This window comes from Marmota monax, unplaced genomic scaffold (assembly GCF_021218885.2).
Source record: "Marmota monax isolate L192 unplaced genomic scaffold, Marmota_monax_Labrador192_F-V1.1 WCK01_AAM20220418_F8-fsc00044, whole genome shotgun sequence".
NCBI classification, from domain to species: Eukaryota; Metazoa; Chordata; class Mammalia; order Rodentia; family Sciuridae; genus Marmota; species Marmota monax.
The window spans coordinates 15,230,882-15,254,335 of record NW_026695198.1 but is presented as its reverse complement, the minus strand read 5'-3'; the positions used below and the strand labels follow the sequence as shown (position 1 = coordinate 15,254,335).

Below are 23,454 nucleotides of genomic sequence, written 5' to 3'. Positions count from 1 at the left end.
AGAGTGATATGGTATAATTTTTGTTATTTTTTTAGTTGGAGCAAGGAAAATAGTTCGAAGAGCTTTAAGCTTGTAATCAAATTGACAGTAGTTGTTGTCAAACCCTTGGGGGGTCTACAACTCTTATTCTTCTCTCGATGCTTGTCAGAGGCTTCTGCATGGTCCTTTCTCCTGTAATAAAATTTATGATGTAGGGCAGGGAGCCAATGTGGGGATTTGGGCTAGTTACTATTATATTGATTTCCACTAAAATTTATAGGACTAGGAAAATAAACACAAGGTAGGCTTATGGTTTTATTGGACCCACTTGAGTTATGAGGGCCACCTTCATCTCTGGGAGTCCCACTCTGACTGGTGGGCCACATTTGGCATTAGTATCAGTTCTGAGTTAGTATCCCATCTTATAACTTATGGAAGGATAATAGATTTCCCTTGCTTCAGTTGGACAGTCAACCTTTGGAATTGCTGTAGATCACTCTTTGGAAAGGCCTGGAGAAAGATCAAGAGTATATGATTATGGCCTTGTAAAGGGCCACAATCTTACGTTTAATCTTCTTTGGTCTAATACTATTTGAATATACTCCCATATGTGCTTCTCAGACTCTTACTGGTAAAAAATTGAGATTTTGCAGATTTTCTTCGGTATAAAGGCAGTCTTCTTTTAGAGTAGTACTTGAACTTCTTTCTGGGCTATTTTGGGTTATGAGGCAGTGAAGCGTAGCAGGAGCAGGTAGTCAAGAGAATGGGAGTCCTCTTGTGAAACAATCTCAAAGGATTTTATGGGGTACATTGGTAGTCTCAGTACCCTCAGGGATGCAGATAACTGCTTTCAGCAGGGAACTTGAGCTAAATTGGAGTTCAGTTTTTTTAGTGTCTTCCCAGCTGTCTCAATCCATATTTCTGAATCATTCTGCTTTCCAGCCAGTGTCCCTTGTGTTAGCATATGAGACTTTGCAGTGTTGCAAGTTTAATTAGCTTTTGTAATCCTTCTGGGCTTGATTTTTAGTCCTATCAGCTTGGCAGTTTTAAGACATAATAGATTCTCTAAAACATCCATAGATGGATATCCATATATTTGGGAATTCATGGCTTTCAACTTGTCATTTGCTTTGTGCACATTCTCAAGAACAGCCAGAAGCAGCCCTAGCCCATGTTACAATCTCTGAAGTAAACCTTTTCATGAGCCACTCAGATTTCTGGCACCCTGCCCTCCACCTGCATTCCATCTTGTAACACCATGCACAAGAAGTAATTGAAATGGTCATGATGTCACTGTGTGCCATCTCCTTCCTCCTTAAGAAGGTTATCAGGACACTTATCAAATATATATCTCACTTTTGAGGTTCTGTTTCCTAGGACCATTGTTGGTACCAGGTAACTGCATTAGTTACAAGGCATACTAAAAAGTAATGAAGGGTGTCTAACAAAGGAATGTTTATTAAGGTGTTGTGGGTAGGGTTAAGGCAACCAAGGTATGGTTGAAGTCCCTCTTTCCCAGCAAGGTCAGGAGCCTATCATTACTCCTAGTCCTTGAATTATAACTGGGGTAGAAGAGGCTGCCTGGTAGAAGCTGGCCTTAGATAGAGAAATCTTTTGCTGTCCAATATGGATCAAAGGGATAATAACCTTAGCATCTCACTGCTCCTGCCCCTATTCTACTAGTGCCTCATAGTGAGGCACTGAATCTAACCAGAGGACAAGGGCAGAAGGTAGATGGCCTCTGTTTGTAGCGCATACAGGTCAGCTTTCTGGGATGTGGCAGGGTGGAAAAATATAGGTGATTTGATATGGAAGAGTAAATGGAGTATACATAGATATAGCACAAAGTGGAAACTCTGGCCAGGTTTGAGTGTGTACCTTGAATGTAGGCTTCTACATTTAACTGCCTGCTCTACCTGTAATCTTACATGTCCTCTGGGCACTTTGTATGGAACAGCTTTTTCAACTCTTTCCCCATCCTTCATTCCTGATGCCACTCAATGTGGTATCTTATTGTCCCTTCCAAAGGGAAGGCCTGAGGCCTGATGTTTTCCTGTAATTCTGCTGTGAGTTACAGCACAAAAGGCACAAATGTTTAAATTCATATAAAATTAAGTGCTAGTGGGACCTATGACCCTAAATCCCACATTCTCAAGGGACATGTGTGAATAGTGTAGCTAATAATCTTCCCCCTCAGATTCCCTTTTGCTGCTTGCTGGTAAAGAGTGAGCTATGGTAGGTCATGGGACCCTCAGATTAAACTAATCCAGGAAAATTATCCAGGCATACAGACCATTTAAAAGATATTATTTGGTGTCAGTGGAAAGTATAGTCTGCTCTGTGTAACAAAGGTGACATTAGTGTGACATATCAAGCCCTTTGTTCATGGGTGGAATGATATTAGCATATTGCATTTGTTTTGTGTGAAGATCTACTACAGTGTCTCTGATCACTAATTCAGTGCATAAGAATCATCCACAGTGTTGGATTTTTTTTTCCCCCCTCAGTTCTGGGGATTGAACTCAGGAATGTTCTATCACTGAGCCACATCCCCACTGATTTTAATTTTTTTTATTTTGAGACAGGGTCTCACTCAGTTGCCAAGACTGGCCTTGAGCTTGTGATCTTCCTGCCTCAACCTCCCAAATTGTTGGGATTATAGATGTGCATCTTCTGGCTTCATCCAATTTTTTTGTTAAACTTTTTTTAGTTGTTCATAGACCTTTATTTATTTATACGCGGTGCTGAGAATCAAACCCAGTGTTTCACACATACCAGGCAAATGCGCTACCGCTGAGCCACAGCCACAGCTCTTCATCCAGTTTTTAAAGCATAGCGTGGTGTTTATGAGTTGGGACTCTGGTGCCAAACAGGCTGGGTCAAAATTCTAGATGTGCAAATTATTTATTCTCTTTGTGACTCTCTTTTCTTACTAGTAAAATGGGAATAAATAGTTACCTACCAAACAGGATTGTAATCTGAATTGTTCAGCAGTCACATCACTGGTTTGACCTGATACAAAATCTGAAAGTCATAGTTTGTAGGATGGCTCATAACCACTTCCCCCTCTCATCTCTGCTACCTGTAGAGGAGTCTCTTTCTTTACGTGCTTCAATATTAACTAGTAGCACAGTAGACTACTGTGACAGGAGGGCAAGGCTCTGATCATCCAACCAGAACTCCTTTCGTTAGTCCACACGAACTGCAGCATATAGACTCCTGGAATTTCCAATGGAAAGGAAGGTAGATAGGATACAAATGCTTGATTGTGGTTTAGTGCTAGTAACACAACAGGAAATCTGTATAAATCTGTATAAATCTCTAACCTGGGCTGAGATTTATAAATTTCTGCCAGAATAAACATCAAATGGGTCCTATTTACAAGGAATGACAAATCTTAATAATATTTTTAAGTTATCTTGCTAATCAATTCTTTTTTTTCCCCTGTTGGTTAAGGTTGCATGATGGAATTTGAACATTACTTCAAGAGTTTTCATATTTTGGATTAGTTAATTGTGCTCATCCTCTGTTGATTATTTCTTCGGACTCATTTTTTGGTTTCTTTGGTGCCCTTTTGAGTCATTTAAACGCAAAGAAATTATATCATGGACTACAAGGAAAACTGCCCAAGTGTAAGCATTCCCAGCTCTGATGAACACAGAGAGAAAAAGAAGAGGTTTACTGTAAGTATGTAACATACAGCATACGGGAAAATTTTTGTTATAGAAAATATTTCCATTTCTGCTTTTGTTCTTCCCTAAGCTAGAATGTTTCTCTTTCCCCCATTTCTGAATATCTAGATTTTATTTCTTTTGAATGATGTGTCCTCCACAGAGTCTGCCCTGCTATTATAACAAAAATAAAACTTCCTTCTTTAATGCGTATTTTTGCCTGTTTTCCCATTTCCTTGAAGAACTATACAAAACTATCTCAGACCCTCTTTATCAGAAAATGTATGTATGTGGTCTAGTGCGGTGGTGTACACCTACAATCCCAGCAGCTTGGGAGGCTGAGGCAGGAGGATTGCAAGTTCAAAGCCAGCCTCAGCAATTTAGCAAGGCCCTAAGCAACTAAGTGAGACCCTGTCTCTAAATAAAATATAAAAGAGGGTTGGAGATATGTCTCAGTGGTTAAGTGCCCCTGAGTTCAATTCCCAGTACCAAGGAAAAGAAAATGTATGTGAGCATACATACTGGTCTACATACTGATAATTTTATGTATGCTGTCAGGTGTTGTTGATCCATGTTAAGAATTTCTGTCATGAAGTTTCCGTAGTATCTTTCCTATGACATTTATTACTTTGTTTTGTTTTTAATATTGTTGTATCAGATGTCCTTTTTTTCATCTTAGAAGCAAAACCCACTTCTGATTTTATTTTTTAATACTGTAGTATCTGTTATATAGCTTTATAAAGAATAAGCACAATGAATATTTCCTGTTGTTAGTATACAATAGAGAATAACCACTTTTTAAATTAACATAATGAAACATACAATATTGTATTTATTTCCAGTAGTCCAGTTAGTATATACAGATATCTCCTACCCTTCTGAAAAAAAAAAAAAGTCATTTATCTAAGTGATCTAGTCGTATAAAGTCCCCTCTGCTGAGTAGTGTTAAGAAATTCATTTAACAACTTAGATCTGTTTAACACTTATTTTGATCTAGGTAAAAATGCCCAGGTTTTGTTAATTCTGCTCTTTTTTCTTATTTTGACATACTTCTCCAGGTTGTCATCTTGACTTATGGGCAGGAGGGTATCTCCTTTCACAGTATTGATTGAGTAGATGACTAATTTCATGGTAACCTAGAGAAGGCTCTTGTATTCTGGTCATCCCTGTAGATCTTTGCTGTTCTAGCTGTGGAATGGCTGGTCTAGCACATATCCAGATGTGGCTGACATCATATAGCCCTGGGCATTTTATCAGCTCTGTTGCTGGCGTCTGCAATTGATGGACTAACTTGGGATCTCTCCTTTTTTGGCTTGGCCAGGGTCCTAAAGGGGCCCTCTACTGATTCAGGGCTTTGGCTCTCAGTAGCCAAAGAACCTCCTAAGGCTGTGACATGTTCTTTCCTGCTCTTGACTCAGTAGTCCCTCCCAGCCTCCAATGAGGGTTTCACCTGACCCCTGCCAGTTGAGCCCCATGACAAGCAACTTTCAGTTCAGAGTGCATGTCACATGGGAGGTGAGAAAAGCTGGAGAGTTAAACTAAACCCTTCATCTGAACACTACACTCTGCCTTTTTAACTGTGTGGGCTAGGTGCTCCCAAATGGTGGCTTTCTCCCAAGAAAGGGAGAAAAGAAACAGCCTCTCTGCTCTCTGTTCTTTCCTAAACAAACACACCTCCCACCTCCTGAATCAATGGCCAGAGCAGAGAGATTGGAGGCCATTTACCACTTTTCATGTGTGCTGTCAGCCTCTATATTGCAGTGGTATCTTAAACAGTGTGCATTTGTTACACATGATTTAAACACATTTTTACTAATATCACAATGAAGGTAAACAAGGGTTAATAAACCTTGGGTAAAGTAGGGAAGTGTGTGCAAGTTTTTTTCCTTCCCTCTTCTTATTTTTACCTGTGGGCCATTCTGTGCTTCAGGGACTTTACCTCCTGCCAAGTTTGACAGAAATTCATAACATTGAAAGTGTGGGCTGTAGGTTGTGTCAGATGTCCTTTGATTTTTCAGGGTATAGGTATTTCCATGTTTTCTGAGAAACGGTCAAGGAAGACTTCAGCAACTTTCTTACCTAGCTGTGCCCACATGTGCTCTGAGTTCTCAGAAGCCTTGTCCAAATCACCATGTTCATTTATTTCTTCAGATTCCCAAATGTTGCCTCATTACAGAGACTTTTTCTGGCCTCTTAAAATATAAAATAGCACCTTCAAACCCCACCCCAAACACCCTTTCACTCTTTCCTGATTAGTAACTCTTTATTAGCTGTAATCATCACCTGACTTTTGGCGTTTATTTACATGTTCTTTGCCTGCCAAATCAAGGTCCTTTGAAGCAAGAACTTCCCTTACTATTGTTTTACCATCCCCTATAACAGAGATAGTAGATGTTTAGTAAGTATTTGTTGGATGAAAATAGTACTAAGTTCATGTATTAGTTACTGGGTCACAATAGTGCTGTCCTCAGTCCTCAAGAAACTTGATTCTAATGAACTCAGATAGACCCCTCGTCATCCGACACAGACACTCTGTTCAGCTTCAGCAAGTCCAGATGCTTGTAGAACAAAAATAGACCTTGTGTTACTGAGTATTCAATAATATTTTTACACTCTTCTCATCTTTTATGTAACTCCCATAGATTCATGCATTGCATTCTAGTATGTCTTGACTTAAACCAAGTCTACATTATATTTTCATTTATCCACTTGACAAACTGTCGGTGAATTCTGTATTATGCCAGGAATCTTCAAGGCACTAGAGATTCAATGGGTAACACAGCTGTAGCTCTCAAGAACTTGAATTCTGGTGAGAAAAGACAGACCAAGTAAATACTCAAATAAAAATAATTTCGTATTACAATCAGTATTGTATTGTTTCTGTGAAATCCTGCTTTTTTCCAGTAGAAGTATTTTTTAAATTTTAAATGTTTTTTTGCTTGTTATTTTATTAGAACTTACTTAATAAGCACTTGTCTATAACCATACTGTTAGTTAATAATTTCACAAGACCTTATTTCCTGTAAATATATTTGCTGCAGATCCACTCCAGCCTGGAACCCAAGAGTGGTTCTGTTCTTGGCTGTACCTGGGAGCCAGGGGAGGCCACCTGACATTTCTAGGGACTACTGTCCTCACCAGGAAATCAGCATACGAATTTAAGAGCCTGGGCCAAGCGCGGTGGCACATGCCTGTAATCCCAGCGACTTGCAAGGCTGAGACAGGAGGATTGTGAGTTCAAAGCCAACCTCAGCAAAAAGCAAGATGCTAAGCAACTCAGTGAGACCCTGTCTCTAAATAAAATACAAAATAGATGTGGCTTAGTGGTCGAGTGTCCCTGAATTCAATCCCCAGTACCCCACAAAAAAACAAGAAGGGTCTGGGGATGTGGCTCAGTGGTTGAGTGCCCCTGAGTTCAATCCCCAGTACCATTAAAAAAAAAAAAATTTTTTTTAAGAAGTTTGCTGAATATGGTGGTACATTCCTGTAATCCCAGTCACCTGGAGGCTAAGGCAGGAAGACTGCAGATTCAAGGCCAGCCTCAGCAATTTAGTGAGACCCTGTCTCAAAATAAAGAATAAAAGGGCTGGGGATGTGGCTCAGTGGTTAATTTAACACCTCAATGTTCATTTAAGCACCCCTGAGTTCAGTTCCCAGTACCAAAATAAAAGAATTTAAGATACTCACAATCATATAAACTTAAGGTTTTTGTCGTTCCATAGCAGTGCTCCTCCCAGGCCTGTCTGATCCTACGTGCTGATCACACATAATCTGATCTTAGCTTCACTGGCATCTTGACTAGGTCTTCTGCCCTTCACTTCTGCCCTCTTTCTCTGGGGAGAGTATTACCTGACAACAAATTCTAACATGTTATACCCAGTTACTCTCTCTAAGACAACTCAGTGCCTTTATTAGAACTTAACTTAATAAGCACTTGTCTATAACCATACTGTTAGTTAATAATTTAAGAACTGGATCACCTGTAAGTGATGTTGTACCCAAGTGCTTTTCTTTCTCTCTGAGTGATATATGTCTCTTGTCCAGGTGACTGATACCAAAGACTTGACTTCACTTTCCAGTTGACGCTGTATCCCCCCACAGAAGGCTTTATATTTTGGGGTCCTTCAGTGAAACTGTGGCCCTGTGAATGTGTCTATATATTAATAGTACTACAGAATTTCTATAACATAATCACATAAAATATCAGATTGTTGCTTTTCTTACAGTATTATCTAAGGTGAACTTGTGGATATAGGTTACCTATCTTTCATAGGAAAGGAGAGTTTGTATTCCTTTGTGTTCTTGTCTTCTGAGATAAAGTTTCTCTTTTAAGTTGTCTAACAAACCATATGAAATATCGTAAACCTCAAAAGCAACTTATATTTCTTGTCATCACTATAAAATAATACAATTGATAAACCAGGTCCTACATCAGCCAGCCTTTCATCATATACCTGGATTCTTGTTATTTTTCCTTTAGAAATTATACAAAATCCTTGGGGTCCTAAACTCTTCTCTCATAATTCATCACAATATGTGGAATTATATTCTGAAAGTATCTATGGGTGAATCTTAAGAGAGTTCATTCTATAACTGTTGATGATTTGATACTGCTTCTGGTACATAGAGAATAGAAGGTTTAGATTTTTATCTTGAGTTTTATGTTGTTCATTTAAGACTATGAACTTGGGCAAGTTATTTAACTTGTTGGCTCTCACTTTCTCATCTGTAGTGGAGGTTAATAATTTTTGTTCTGATTACTTCATAGGGTTGTTGATTATAGTTATGGGATCATGTATTATGAAAATGTTAAGCCCGTGTAAGATGATATTAGAAAATCTGAGTTACAAACTCTTAATTTAAAGAGTACTGCATAAAAGATGGCCTGCAAAAAAGAGTAATAATAGTTTAGTGTTTACTCTGTGCCAGGCATTACTTTTGAAAGTACTTGATAATTTCTAGCATTACTTTTGAAAATTCTTTATAAATTTTATAATATTTAGTACATATGATGTTATACTCTTGAGAAAAACCTGAAGCAAGACTGGCAAAATGTCAGAATTCAGTAGATCCAAATAATGAATATTTGTATGTTATTTTCTAAAAATTACAGCAATATTTTATAACATTAAAAAATAATCACCTCTTGATAAGATTAACATTTCAGTTGGTTTGCTTATGTGCTTGAGAATAATATGTAAACATTAATCTTAATACCAGTTTTGCAAGTATAAAGACATTTTTACAAATTTAACTAATGGGGGTTTTTGGAGTTAAGATTTCTTAAATTAATGTTATTTTTATATCTGCAGGTTTATAAAGTTCTGGTCTCTGTAGGGAGGAGTGAGTGGTTTGTCTTCAGGAGATATGCAGAGTTTGACAAACTTTACAACACTGTAAGTAATAGTCTACAAGATTCTACTTGAAACACCTTGAAAAACCCCCAAAGATTTATTGGAGTGAATAAATTAATACTAACATGTATCAGAAAAGCAGAAAAGGGTAAGGGATTCTTAAAAAGCATCCTAACAGGAATTCTTACAAATAAGGGTGCAGAGAAGACTGTTGAGCAATTCCAAATAAACTGTTGAACAGCTTACATACATTTTATTGTCAGAGACTATTAGAAAAATCCTTCATACCAAATAATAGTTGTTACTCATCATGGTATTTCTGCTGAATAATTGCCCAGTTATAAGCTTTAGATCTGAAAGTCTGTCATGAGCCCACCCTCTTTCCATATGTTATTTTTAGTTAGGGATAAGTCTTAGGTTCTAGGGTTGTTGTGTTTTTTGTATTGTTGTTGTTTGGTTGGTTGGGTTTTTTTGTATTGTGGATTGAGCCCAGAAGTGCCACGGAGCCACATCACCATATCCCCAGTTATTTTTTATTTATTAATTTGAACAAGGTCTCGCCCAGTTGCTGAGGATCTCAGTAAATTGCCGAGGCTGGCCTGGAACTTGCAGTCCTCCTTCCTCAGCCTCCCAAGTTGCTGGAATTACAGGTGTGCACTACCATGCCCAGCCAGAGTTTTTTATTTGTTGTTGCTGTACTAGGGATTGAACCCAGAGGAACTCTATTATTGAGACACATTCACAGTACCCCTACCCCCATCCCTTTTTATTATTTTGAGTCAGGGTCTCACTAAGTTACCTGGGCTGGCCTTGAATTTATAATCCTCCTGCATCGGCTTCCCGAGTTACTAGGATTACAGGCATATGTAACTATGCCCAGCCATTTTAGATTCCAGATTTTAAGTAGCTAAAACAACTGAAATGAGTATTAATTTTCTTTCAGATACTTGGTGGGTGAGATTCTTTTTAAGTGGGTTTTTAAAAAATATGCTCTTTTTAGATATACATGGCAGTAGAGTGTATTTTGATAGTGAAAGCTAAGAGACCACTGACTACCTAAGTAACTAAAACCTGATTTTTATATATTCATAATTCAGATAGTAAAGAATATTCATAATAATAATGTTTAAAGTTGCACAAACTTTCTAAAGTAGACAGCAAAACAGCAGCATCATTGTAACTCATCAGGCTCAATACCACCAAGTACTGATGTGGATGGGGGTTGTTGCCTTGAAAGATCTATGTGGAGGACAAGAATGCCTAAGTTCATCTCCAGATTAGGGCAGCTGTGAGTTCCAAACTTTGCTTCAGTCAAGTAAAAAGCAATTGTGGCCAAGCATAGTGGTGCCCGAAGACTCTGAAGGCTAAGGTAGGAAGATAGCAAGTTTGAGGCCAGCCTTGGCAACTTAGTGAGATCCTTAGAAACTTAGCGAGAATCTGTCTCAAAAAATAAAAAAAATAATAATAAAAAGCTGGAGGTGTAGCTCAGTAGTAAAGCACTTATAGGTTTAGTCCCCAGTATCAAAAACAAAACCAAAGATACAACTATGCCTCAAATTCCAAGTTTCAGTTCTTTATGTTCTCATAATAATGAGGTTTCCCAGTGTTGTTTAATAAGTGGGAAATTATTAGACATCCTCTGTATTATATACATAGGATGATAATTTTTAAAATTTCTTAACCCTGGTTCCTGAGACATATAAATATGTAAGTTACTAGTTACAAGATTTTTTTTTTAGACATTTTTCTTTTCTTTTTTTCTCTTTTTTATTTTTCAGAGCCAGGGATTGAACCTAGGGCCTTGCACATGCTAGGCTTGTGCTCTACCCCTGAGCTACATGCCCAGCATAATGTTTTTTTTTTTTTTAATGAGGGAAATTAAGTATATCTCCATTAAGAGACACATTATTTCCTAAATGGGCCAGAACAATGTCTATCTATAGAACTTTCCATTATTCATTAAGTAATGAAAATTAAGACTTCTGATTTTATCTCATTTAGCATTTTACTATATTTGTATTTGTTCCAAATAACATTCAGATGACATCCTAATTGAAACTGAACTTAATAATATTGAAATTTTTAAATGGTATTTGTTCCTATGCAAAATTAATAATATTCTAGCAAGTCTATATAATAGAGGAAAGTAAAACTACATTAAACTTTAAAGTCAGCCATCAGGCTGAGGATGTAGCTCCATAGTAGAGTACTTAGGTAGCATGCATGAGGCCCTGGGTTCAATCCCTGGTACTGCAAAAATCCATAAATACATTTTACTGTATTTTCTTTGTATTATTTTCTTTAATATCTGTGCAACTGAAATATCTATATAGTTTCAAATATTGCTTAGTCAAAGGATATTGAGATTCTTTTAACAATAGAGTTTGTATATGGGATATCCTTTGTAAATTTTTAGTGTTTTTTTAAGATATGGTTTACATTGGAGCCTGGGAAGGGCTGAACTGTGAGACGTAAAATACCTGTTAAAATACCCACTAAAGCTCTTGTATACCTACTATCTACATAGCATTTTTTTTTTGAGATCTATATTAATCTCACTGTACCCATCAAAATGGCTAAGTTATTCTTTGGTGAAAGTAATATGACAGTAGTATCTCACATACACAGTACACTTCAGATTTTATCATCCGTCTCATTTCTCTTATATTCCTCTTCCTTTTTGTTTTTTGGTTTTTTCTTTTTGTGTACCAGAGATTGAACCTAGGGGTGCTTAACCACTGAGCCATATTACCAGCCCTTTTTCATATTTTATTTAGAGATAGGGTCTCACTGAGTTGCTCAGGGCCTCACTGAGTTTCTGAGGCTGGGTTTGAACTTTCGATCCTCCTGCCTCAACCTTCTGAGTCACTGGATTACACATGTGCACCACCATGCCCAGTGGGGTTTTTTTCTTATTTCATCATTTTCTTTGTCTCTTTTTTAACATAACTGCTTTTAATTCTGCCTTCTATGGTGAGGGGCAAAGAAAAAACTAGGAGAATGATATCATTTGTGTTCTTTGAAACTATAGAGGGCAGGTTAAACCTGGTCTAGTAGAGTTCTAGCTTAGTGGGAGTTTAGAAAATTCTTCTGTAAAAAGTTTAAGGATGGGTGCTTCATGAAGAAGAGAATAAAAGTAATCATGCAATAATATAACCAAAGCAAGCTTTATCTTTATGCTTAAAGATCCTCAAATATTAATACCCCAACTAATTAATCACCAGCTGATAAAGTCATGAAACCTCATGGAGACCCATCACTGGTACAGATCTCTGCTGAGTTTTTACAAGAAAACTGAAGCACATGGATGTTGAGTAACTTATCCAAGGTCACACAAATACTATGTGTTTTATTGAGACAAAATAGGATGGTAAATCTGTGGTATTTTATTGGAATGATTTAATATTACACATAATATGATCATATAGTTAAGTGTGTCTTACGGTGAATTTTATTTAAAATCAGATTGTTTTGGGTTTTAGTGTATGCATTACTAGAAGACCTAAAAAATTAGTTCATGTGATACTACTTTTTAAAATTTTAGTTGAAGAAGCAATTTCCTGCTATGGCCCTGAAGATTCCTGCCAAGAGAATATTTGGTGATAATTTTGATCCAGGTAAGCATTAACTTTATAGACCAATCATTAAGTAAGTGACGGTTGAAGTTTGAAGAAGTAGTTAACTTATTCATTGCACTGCATAGTAGTGCAGAAATTTTAAAAGTCAGTTTCTCCCATGTTCTGTGAGAATAATGTCTCAGGAAGGTATTTGCTCTATACCAGTCATGATTTTAAGTACTTTGTACTTAATAAAAAAAAAAGTAAGAAATCTTGATAATTAAGTAAAAGAGAGGAGAACCAAAAATAATAAAACCATAAGGCCTGGATAACTGAGAGAATTAATTAATTCAAAGTGGCAAAAATGAATGAAGAACACAACTGCATGTTGATGATGAGCCTTGAACTTGGATTCAAGTTCTGTAGAGCCCTTGGTTGAATCCTCGAGGCTGAATTATTTCCTCAAGGGCAGAAGGCAAAGTAAAAGACCTGCAACATCATTGCTTCATTGTTGAAAGCAAAATACAGGCTGCATGCCTTGTGGTGTTTATGTTTTCATAAATTAACTATTTGACACTAAAAATTCATTTTTGTTAAAGAGCTGTTTGAAATCTATCCTGAGCATATTGTGACTTGCCAACAGTGAAACAGATTGTGTGTCATAGAGATCTTGAAAAACCCTGCAGTGAAGAAATCAAATCTATTAAAAACTCTGAAGATAGATAAGATGCTTGGGGAAACAGCATTTTGCTGGTGGGCATGCACAGTGGTACAATCCTTGGAGAGAGGAATGTGGTTATACCAACAAAAATGTATGTATATTTCACTTTGACCAAGTGGGATCTACCCAAAGATAAACCATATATACTGAGAAACTATATATGAAATGATATACATGAAAAACTGCATATTGTGATATGATTTTTACAAGAAAAAACTGAAATCAATTGAAATATACTTTCAAGTCTACAATGCAATGTAGCTGTAAAAAAGCTACATTGCTATGGAGTGACCTCCAAAATATATAAGGTCGGGGAAAAGGGTGCAGATGAGTTTGTATAGTGTGTATTTTTTGTGTATGAAAAAGTGTGGTTATTTGAAAAGAAATAATAAATAAATAAAAATATTAAAACCATTGATTTTGAGGAGGGATAAGACCAGAGGAGGCAACAGGGGTGGAAGTTAGATGTCTCATCTTGTTTATGTCTTTGACTTTGGAACCATGTATACATTTTAAACAACTTAAAAGCAAACATAAAAATGCAATAACAAAACATTTTCTAAGACTTTTTTTTTTAAGTGTCTATTAAGTATCTTCCAAGGTACTATGTTGAGGACTAAAGATAATAAGGGGTTTTTTGGTTTGCTTTTTGTTTTTTGGAGCACTGGAGATTGAACCCACAGGTACTCTACCACTGAGCCACATACCAGTCCTTTTAAAATTTTATTTTGAGACAGGGTCTCACTAACTTGCTGAGGCTGGCCTTGAACTTGCAATCCTCCTGCCTCAGACTCCTGGTAGCTGGAATTTATAGGTGTGCACCACTCCACCCAGCAAGATTTTTCAAATCCTTGCCTTCAACAGCTCTTGTAGAAACCACTTTTCAATTCTCAATTTTAACCTTCTCTGCATCTTTTAAAATATATATTCATATAAGGTCTCAATTGGAAAAAAATTTTTATACATATCTCCAACTATAGTTCTTAAAGATAATATGTTGAGGAGGGAATCCAAGATGGCAGGCCAAAGGGAGGCAGCATTCTGTGTCGCACCATGACCTAGGATTCAAGTACTTAGAATACAGCTTCTCTGTGAACAATATTCCTGCCCCCTGCACAGGAAGCACCATGCCTGTCCAGGGCTCCAGGCCTCAGCCTCAGAGTAGGTCTCCCAACTATTCACTCACGCAGGACTACCGCCCAAGCGAGACCATCAGCAGATGCAGCAGCACCCTCAAAGAACTTTTGGCCACCCACCCAAGCAGAAATAATGGATGTGCTCCCAAGGAGAACACCCAGTAGCTTCCCATGAGTAGGAAATCTGGCCGCCACCCCTGGTGGACCCCCATCTACCAACATGGGGCTCCCCCGGTGGCCACCATCTTGGGCCTGTGCAGCAGTGGACATAGTCCCCTATAGACAGTAGCCTGCCTGCACCCAGGAACTTCACACAGGCTCTGAAGTCAGCCAACACTGCAAGCCACAAAGCTTGTGGCTGAACTCATCATCCAACACCATTGCCTGGCTCCCCTGACCTGACCCGGCATCCTACTACTGAAAGCAGGAGCCCCCATCTTGGGTCATCATCATCATCATCATCTTCAGGTACCCAGTTTCTAACACGCCCCTCGCTCTAGCATCCACTAACCTGGCACAGTGACACCCTTCACCATCCTGAAGGTGTAGATACCAGCTAACAACAGACAACTCCATCTATAGGACCAGAAGGGAAGCATGAAAGATATTGATCTCCAACCAAAACAATCCTTTATTCTTTCAAGATTATTTTTTTCTTTTCCTTTCTTTTTTTTCCCACCCTCACATCCCCAACATATGTGAAACCAAGTGCTTTGCATGAATTAGGATTTTGAGGACTGGGACATTTGAATAGTATATTACAGTTGTGTTGTACATTCTTTTTTATTTTTATTTTTTTTCCCACCAATTTCTGCTATTTTAACATTTTTTATTTTTCTTGATATATATGTGTGTTTATACTCTACTGTCTTCCCACTTATTTGTTTACTCAAATTTACTTCTGATCCCTTTTCCTGCTACTAATCTTCTTTAGATTTCTCTTTCACACTTCCTAAGATACAACAACTGTATATCAGCACCTCCTACCTCCTCAGCATATCATTTTCCTCCTCACTCCCAGTTTTTTGCCTACCATCAGAAACTGTAAACCCTTTTACAAACCTGCTGATAGATAATAATTGAATTCACCATTTCTGTACAAAGTGACCAAACTGTACATGTCTTATTAGCAGACATTTGTTTTTAGGGTGTATATTGTTTACATTGGGATCTGATGCCATTGTACTTCACCTCAAAGGAGAGGTATTGGATCCTTACAGGGGCACTATAAGCCTAAGGGTAAAAACAGTAATGCCTAGTATATACAGTACTAGAAGGGAAGACACATAAGCAATATGAAAAGGGAAGAAAGTGCCCCAAACAAATCAAGATACTACATTATTAGGATCCATAGCAAGCACAGCCAAAGAAATTACACAGAAGGAGTTCAGGATGTACGTAATTAAAATGTTCTGCGAATTTAAAGGATGATATAAGAGAGCAAATACAGGCAGCAAAAGATCATTTTGACAAAGAGCTACATAAACAAATACAGGAAGCAAAAGATTAATAGGGAGATAGAGGTTAAATAAAACAGAAATCCTTGAAATGAATGAAACAATAAAACAAACAAAAAGTTCAATTGAATGCATCACCAACAGATTAGACCACTTGGAAGACAGGACCTTAGACAATGAAGACAAAATATATAATATTGAAAAGAATGTGGACTACATAGTGAAAATGGTAAGAACATTCAAGAAATATAGGATAGCATAAAAAGACCAAATATAAGAATTATTGGAATAGAGGAAGGAATAGAGTTCCAAACCAAAGGAATGAGCAATCTATTCAATAAAATATTATCAAAAATTTCCAAACATGAAGAAACCAAATTTAAGACGCTTACAGGATGCCAAATGTACAAAATACAACAGGTCCACACCAAGCCACATTATAATGAAAATGTCTAAATACAGAATAAGGAGAGAATATTTAAAGCCATGAGAGAAAGGAATCAGATTACATATAGGGGGAACCAATTAGAATATGCGCAGATTTTTCAACCCAGGCCCTGAAAGCTAGAAGATCCTAGAATAACACATATCGAGCTCTGAAAGAAAATGGATGTCAACCATGATAAACAGAAGTTAAAAGATTTTTACAGCTTAAAAGTCTGCACTACAGAACATCCTCAGCAAAATATTTCATGAAGAGGAATTGAAAACAACAATGAAAATCAACAAAGGAAGGTATTACACTAAAGGAAAAACTAATCAAAGGAGAAACCAAGACAAGTTAAATCTGAAAAATAAACAAAAATGGCTGGAAATGAAATTCATGTCTCAATAATAACACTGAATGTTAATGGCCTAAACTCACCAATCAAAAGACATAGACTGGCAGACTGGATTTAAAAAAAAGAAAACAATATGCTGCTGCCAAGAGACTCATCTCATAGGAAAAGGCATCCACAGACTGAAGGTAAAAGGTTGGGGAAAATAATAATACTTACATGGGCTGCGGAATCAAACGGGTTTCCATCCTCATATTAAAGTAGACTTCAGGCCAAAGTTAATCCAAGGGTTAAAGAAGGATATTTCATACTTCTTAAGGGAACAATTCATCAACAAGACATAACAATAATAAATTTATATGCCCCAAACAATGGAGCAATTAGGTTCATCAGACACTCTTCTCAGGTTCAAGAGTCAAATAGACCACAACACATAATTCTGGGTGACTTTAGCACACCTCTTTCACCACTGGATAGATCAACCAAACAAAAGCTGAACAAAGAAACTATAGAACTTAATAACTTAGACTTAACTGACATATATAGAATATCTCATCCTTCAGTGAACGGATATTCTTTCTTCTCAGCAGCACATGAATAGACCATATCTTATGCCACAAAGCAATTCCTAGCAAATATAAAAAAGTAGAGCTATTACCCTGCATTCTATCAGATCTTAATGGAATGAAATTAGAAATCAATGATAAAATGAAAAATAAAAGCAACTCCAACACCTGGAGATAAATAATATGCTACTGAATGAACAATGGTTGGAAAAGACATCAATGAGGAGATTAAAAGATTCTTAGAGATGAATGAGAACACAGATACAACATATTGAAATCTCTGGAATACTATGAAGGCAGTACTAAGAGGAAAGTGTATTGCATGGAGTTCATTCCTTAAAAGAAGAAAAAGTCAAATAAATGACTTAACATTACCTCTCAAAGCCCTAGAAAAAGAACAAATCAACACCGAAAGCAGTAGAAGACAGGAAATAATTAAAATCAGAGCTGAAATCAATGAAATTGAAACAAAAGAAACATTTGGAAAAAAAAATGACAAAACAGAAGTTAGTTCTTTAAAAAAAATAAATAAAATTGACAGACCCTTAGCCATGCAAACAAAGAGAAGGAGAGAGAAAACTCAGATCACTAACTTAGGTGATGAAAAAGGAAATATCAAAACATACACTACAGAAAATAATTAGAAATTCTTTTGAAAACTTGTACTCCAATAAAATAGAAAATATCGAAGGCATTGACAAATTTCTAGAGTCATATGATTTGCTCAGATTGAATCAGGATGTTACACACAATTTAAACAAGTCAATTTCAAGTGAGAAAATACAAGATGCTATAGGAAACCTACCAACCAAGAAAAAGCTCAGCACCAAATGGTTATACAGCCGAGTACTTCAAGACCTTTAAAAGAAAAACTAACACCAATACTCTTCAATTTAGGAAATAGAAAAAGAGGGAGCACTTCCAAACTCATTCTATGAGGCCATTGTCACCCTGATTCCAAAACCAGACAAAGACACATCAAAGAAAGAAAACGTCAGACCAATATCTCTAGTAAACATAGATGCAAAAATTCTCAATAAAATTCTGGCAAATCGAATACAAAAACATATCAAAAAGATCGTGCACCATGATCAAGTGGGGTTCATCCTAGGGATGCAAGGTTGGTTCAACATAAGGAAATCAATAAATGTAATTCATCACATCAATAGACTTAAAGGTAAGAATCATATGATCATCTCAATAGACACAGAAAAAGCATTCAACAAAATACAGCACCCCTTTATGTTCAAAACACTAGAAAAACTAGGGATAACAGGAATATATCTCAACATTGTAAAAGCTGTCTATGCTAAGCTCCAGGCCAACATCATTCTAAATGGAGAAAAATTGAAAGCATTCCCTCTAAAAACTAGAACAGGAATGCCCTCTTTCATCACTTCTATTTAACAGTTCTTGAAACACTGGCCAGAGCAATTAGACAGATGAAAGAAATTAAAGGATACATATAGGTAAAGAAGAACTTAAAGTATCACTATTTGCCGATGATATGATTCTATACCTAGAAGACCCAAAAAAATTTCACCATAAAACTTCTAGAACTAGTAAATGAATTCAGCAAAGTAGCAGGATACAAAATCAATGTTGATAAATCAAAGGCATTTCTGTATATCAGTGACAAATCCTTTGAAAAGGAAATGAGGAAAACTATCGAATTTACAATAGCCTCAAAAAAAAAAAATCCTTGGGAATCAATCTAACAAAACAGATGAAAGACCGCTACAACGAAAACTTTAGAACACTAAAGAAAGAAATTAAAGAGTAACTTAGAAGATGGAAAATCCCTTGCTCTTGGATATGCAGAATTAATATTGTCAAAATGACCATACTACCAAAAGCACTACACAGATTTAATGCATTCCAATCAAAATCCCAATGACATTCCTCATAGAAACAGGAAAAGCAGTCATGAAATTCATCTAGAAAAATAAGAGACTATACCAGACCTGAAGCTATGCTACAGAGCAATAGTAACAAAACCAGCATGACATTGGCACCAGAATAGACTGGTAGTCCAATGGTACAGAACAGAGGACACAGAGACCAACCCACATAAATACAGTTATCTTATATTAGATAAAGGTGCCAAAAACATACATTGGAGAAAAGATTGCCTCTTCAACAAATGGTGCTGGGAGAACCAGAAATCCATATGCAACAAAATGAAATTAAACCCCTCTCTCTCACCATACACAAAACTCAACTCAAAGTGGATCAAGGACCTAGGAATTAAACCAGAGACCTTGCGTCTAATAGAAGAAAAAGTAGCCCCTAATCTCTATCATATCAGATTAGGCCCCTACTTCCTTATTAAGACTACTATAGGACAAGATTTAAAATCAAGAATTAATAAATGGAGCTGGGATTGTGACTCAGTAGCAGAGTGCTTGCTTCCCTTGTATGAGGTACTGGGTTCAATCCTCAACACCACATAAAAATAAATAAAGGTATTGTGTCCATCTACAACTAAAAAAAATTTTTATAAAGAATAAATTGGATGTATTCAAACTAAAGAATTTCTTTTCAGCAAAAGAAACAATCAGTGAAGTGACTAGAGAGCCTACAGCTTGGGAGCAAATTTTTACCACTTGAACATCAGAGCACTAATCTCTCGGGAATATAAAGAACTCAAAAAGCTAAACACCAAAATAACAAATAACCCAATTAATAAATGAACCAAGGAACTGAAGAGACACTTCTCAGAAGGTGATATACAGTCAATCAAAAAATATATTAAAAAATTTCCAACATCTCTAGCTATTAGAGAAATGCAAATCAAAACATCTCTAAGATTTTATCTCTAGTCAGAATGGCAGCTATTAAGAATATAAATAACAATAAGTGTTGGCGAGGATGTGGGGAAAAAGGCACACTCAAACATTGCTGGTGGGACTGCAAATTGGTGCATCCATCTGGAAAGCAGTATGGAGATTCCTTGGAAAACTTGGAATGGAACCACCATTTGACCCAGCTAAACCACTCCTCGGTTTATACCCAAAGGACTTAAAAACAGCATACCACAGGGACACAGCCGCATCAATGTTTATGGCAGCACAATTCACAATAGCTAAACTGTGAAACCAACCTAGATGCCCTTCAGTAGATGAATGGATAAAGAAACTGTGGTACATATATACAACAGAACATTACTCAGGCAATAAAAGAGAATAAAATCATGCAATTTGCAGGTAAATGGATAGAGTTGGTGAAGATAATGCCAAGTGAAGTTAGTGAATCCCAAAAAACCAAATGCTGAATGTTTTCTCTGATATAAGGAGGTTGATTCATAGTGGGATTGGGAAGGGAAGCATGGGAAAATTAGATGAACTCTAGAAAGGCAAAGGGGATGGAGGGAAAGGGAGTGGGCAAGGGGTGTAAAAAAGATGGTGGAATGAGATGGACACCATTATCATAAGTACATGTGCAATGACATGAATGGTGTGAACATACTTTGTGTACAACTTGAGATATGAAAAATTGTGCTCTATATGTGTAACATGAATTGTAATGCATTCTGATGTCATATATAACAAATTAGAATATAAAATAAAATTAAAAATGTAAAAAAATAGATAATATATCAACTTTATATATATTCTTAGTACTCATCCTATGATGGGTGCATGACTTGGAGTTATTTTCAGATATTTGCATGCTTAATTTTAGCTTAAAAATTAAGTTTGAGGGCTGGGGATATAGCTCAGTTGGTAGAGCGCTTGCCTCACATGCACAAGGCCCTGGGTTTGATCCCCAGCACCACATACATGCACACAAAAAAATATAAACAATATTCTACTTAACATAATGGGGCTTGTTACTGATTTATACTCAATAAAGGTCTTAATATATAGTGTTTGTCACCAAAATTATGAGTTATTTCCAGTCAAAGGGTTTTCTCCCCACTTGTTAGATATAAGGTATAGTTATTAAAAAATATATAAAATTAGGTTTCTTAGATTCAGATATACTTTTGCAATTTTTGAACAAGGTAGGCATCTTGTGAAACTCTTCCAAGGTCATTTTTTAAAAAGTCATCAAACATTAAAGTATATGTGAGGCTTACATTAAAAACTGTACTTGAGGATTGGGTAGCTTAGTGGCAGAACAATTGCCTACTATATGTGAGGACCTTGAGTTCAATGCCCAGAAACACAAAAAATAAAATATAAATTTAAAAAACTGTAGTTCAAAGACATTTCTCAGGAACTGGATTTAATAATATGTAAAGAAGACTAAAATGAATAACTTCATTTGTAATATTAAAAAAAATCTAATGATTATACAGAAGCAGTTTTAAATTATTCTGTGGATACTTAAGGAAGATATATTTTACTTTGGAGACAAGAATAAAAATAGGAATTTCCTTTCCTCTCTGAATTATAGCCCATGCTGTACTAAGTGCTGCTAGACTTTTCATTTCATTACTGACTTTAAATAGTTTTGTGTATGTTTTTATCTAGATATTCACCATTAAGAGACGCTTTTTCAAATAGCCTATGTCTTCAGTTTTTAAGACTTTTTTTTTTTTAATCATTAGGGTTTAGGATGATTTTTTGACCCTACAACAACTAATAATAATATGATAATGGCTCATGATAGCTCTCTCTTATCTGCTAGGTATTGTATAAATCTGCATGCATTTCTCTTTTTTAACTGTTTTACGAGGTATAAATATTGTTATTATCCTATTTTGTAAGTAAAGAGTTAGGTCTCGAAAAAGCAACTAATAAAAAAAAATGAAAAAAAAAAACATGGAAGAGGAATTTGATGATTTAAACAGGAAGAAAACTGCTTATTTGGGGACAAGAGAAAAAGACAGAAGGTAAAAACACCAAAAAAGACTTTGAGATAGACAAGAAGGAAGTTAATACAATAACCTCAAAATGATCAGTAGAAGTCAGGCACAGTGGTGCATGCCTGTAATCCCAGTGACTCAGAAGGCTAAGACAGAAGGACCATACGTTTGAGGCCAACTACGTAACTTACCAAGACATTGTCTCAAAATTAAAAATAAAATAAAAAGGGCTGGGGATGGAGCTCAGTGGTAGAGCACCACTGTGTACATTCCCTGGTAATGCAAAAAAAAAAAAAAAAAAAATCAGTAGAAGATGAGGTAGCTTAGAGAGAAAGGAGGGTGGTATCAGCCACTCAAGGACAGCAGGGAAAACTCTGACTTTTACATAGTTTTGATGTTTAGGCATCAATGCCATGTGACTCACTGGATTTTTCTAGAAAGTGTCACTTTATTCTATGCCATGGACCACACCTATAATCTCTACCTGAGTGGTCAAGATGGTTCAGGACCAGTGTGGATAGATCAGCACAAAAATCCTACCACCACAACTGGAGAGAAGAGAGAGCACAAGCCTTCCAGATAATTGTGAATGTGTACTGAGGCCTGGCTCCATACCAGGTGCTGTGTTGCATGCTTGACTTAAATTATCTCAAGTGTCTATTTTAGGATTTTTTGAGTGTATGACACAAGTAATAATACACACAAACGTATATTCTCCTTTGTTTAAAAGGAGAAGTTGCCAGTACATGAGATAAATAATTCAGTTAGAGATTCACTCTTTCTCTTTGGTGTATCATGGTTCAGACATTTTGCTTTGCATCGTGTTATGGTCATGTATAAAGGTACACAAAAGGTATCTATGCAACTTGTTATTTTCACTTTGTAATATATAATGAGTATATTCCCATGCAAGAAAAAGAAAAAGTTCAAGGTCAGTAAGTAACAGAGACAAGATATTTGAGTAAAGTTTTCTAATTCCAAGAAACACTTGTGCTTAACATTTATTGATAAACTGTACTGATGGTTGCATTAACCTCAGTTATCAACAAACAACTGTAGATACTGGACAATTATTTGTTAGGAAAGCACACCAGTGTATTTTTCAAGGGATTTTTAACAGCAGGAATTAAGTCAGTGGTTTGGTAATATTCTTTTAACCAATTAATTATCATTACCCTGCCTTAAAGGATTTTTAGTAATCCTTATTTTTTGTTTGCTTTTTTTAGTGTGATTTGCAGTTATCTATGTCATAGTGTTAATTTTTACTAATTTCATGGTGGTTCATAAGGAGTTGGACAAAGCAAAGTGTCTCTCCACGCACGTTTTATAGTGACTCTATTTAGAACCTAAAATAGGCAGTTCTTGATGATGTTCTTTTGAGAGATGTATTTGCTTTATTCTGATTCTTAAATCATTGCATA

The 23,454-nt window shown here is 36.4% G+C and overlaps 1 protein-coding gene across 5 annotated transcripts in view; it reads left to right on the top strand.

Moving 5' to 3' along the window:
• Sgk3 (serum/glucocorticoid regulated kinase family member 3) overlaps positions 1-23,454 on the top strand; it is a 118,157-nt gene that overhangs the window by 57,319 nt on the left and 37,384 nt on the right. For 4 of the 5 annotated variants that reach the window (XM_046428569.2, XM_058574012.1, XM_058574013.1 and 1 more), the window contains 3 exons: positions 3,436-3,662; positions 8,963-9,046; positions 12,549-12,621. In XM_046428569.2, coding sequence (XP_046284525.1) covers positions 3,585-3,662; positions 8,963-9,046; positions 12,549-12,621 — 235 coding nt within the window. In that variant the 5' untranslated portion in view covers positions 3,436-3,584. The remainder of the gene's footprint in view (positions 1-3,435; positions 3,663-8,962; positions 9,047-12,548; positions 12,622-23,454) is intronic. The other variant, XM_046428571.2, reaches the window with a different exon arrangement.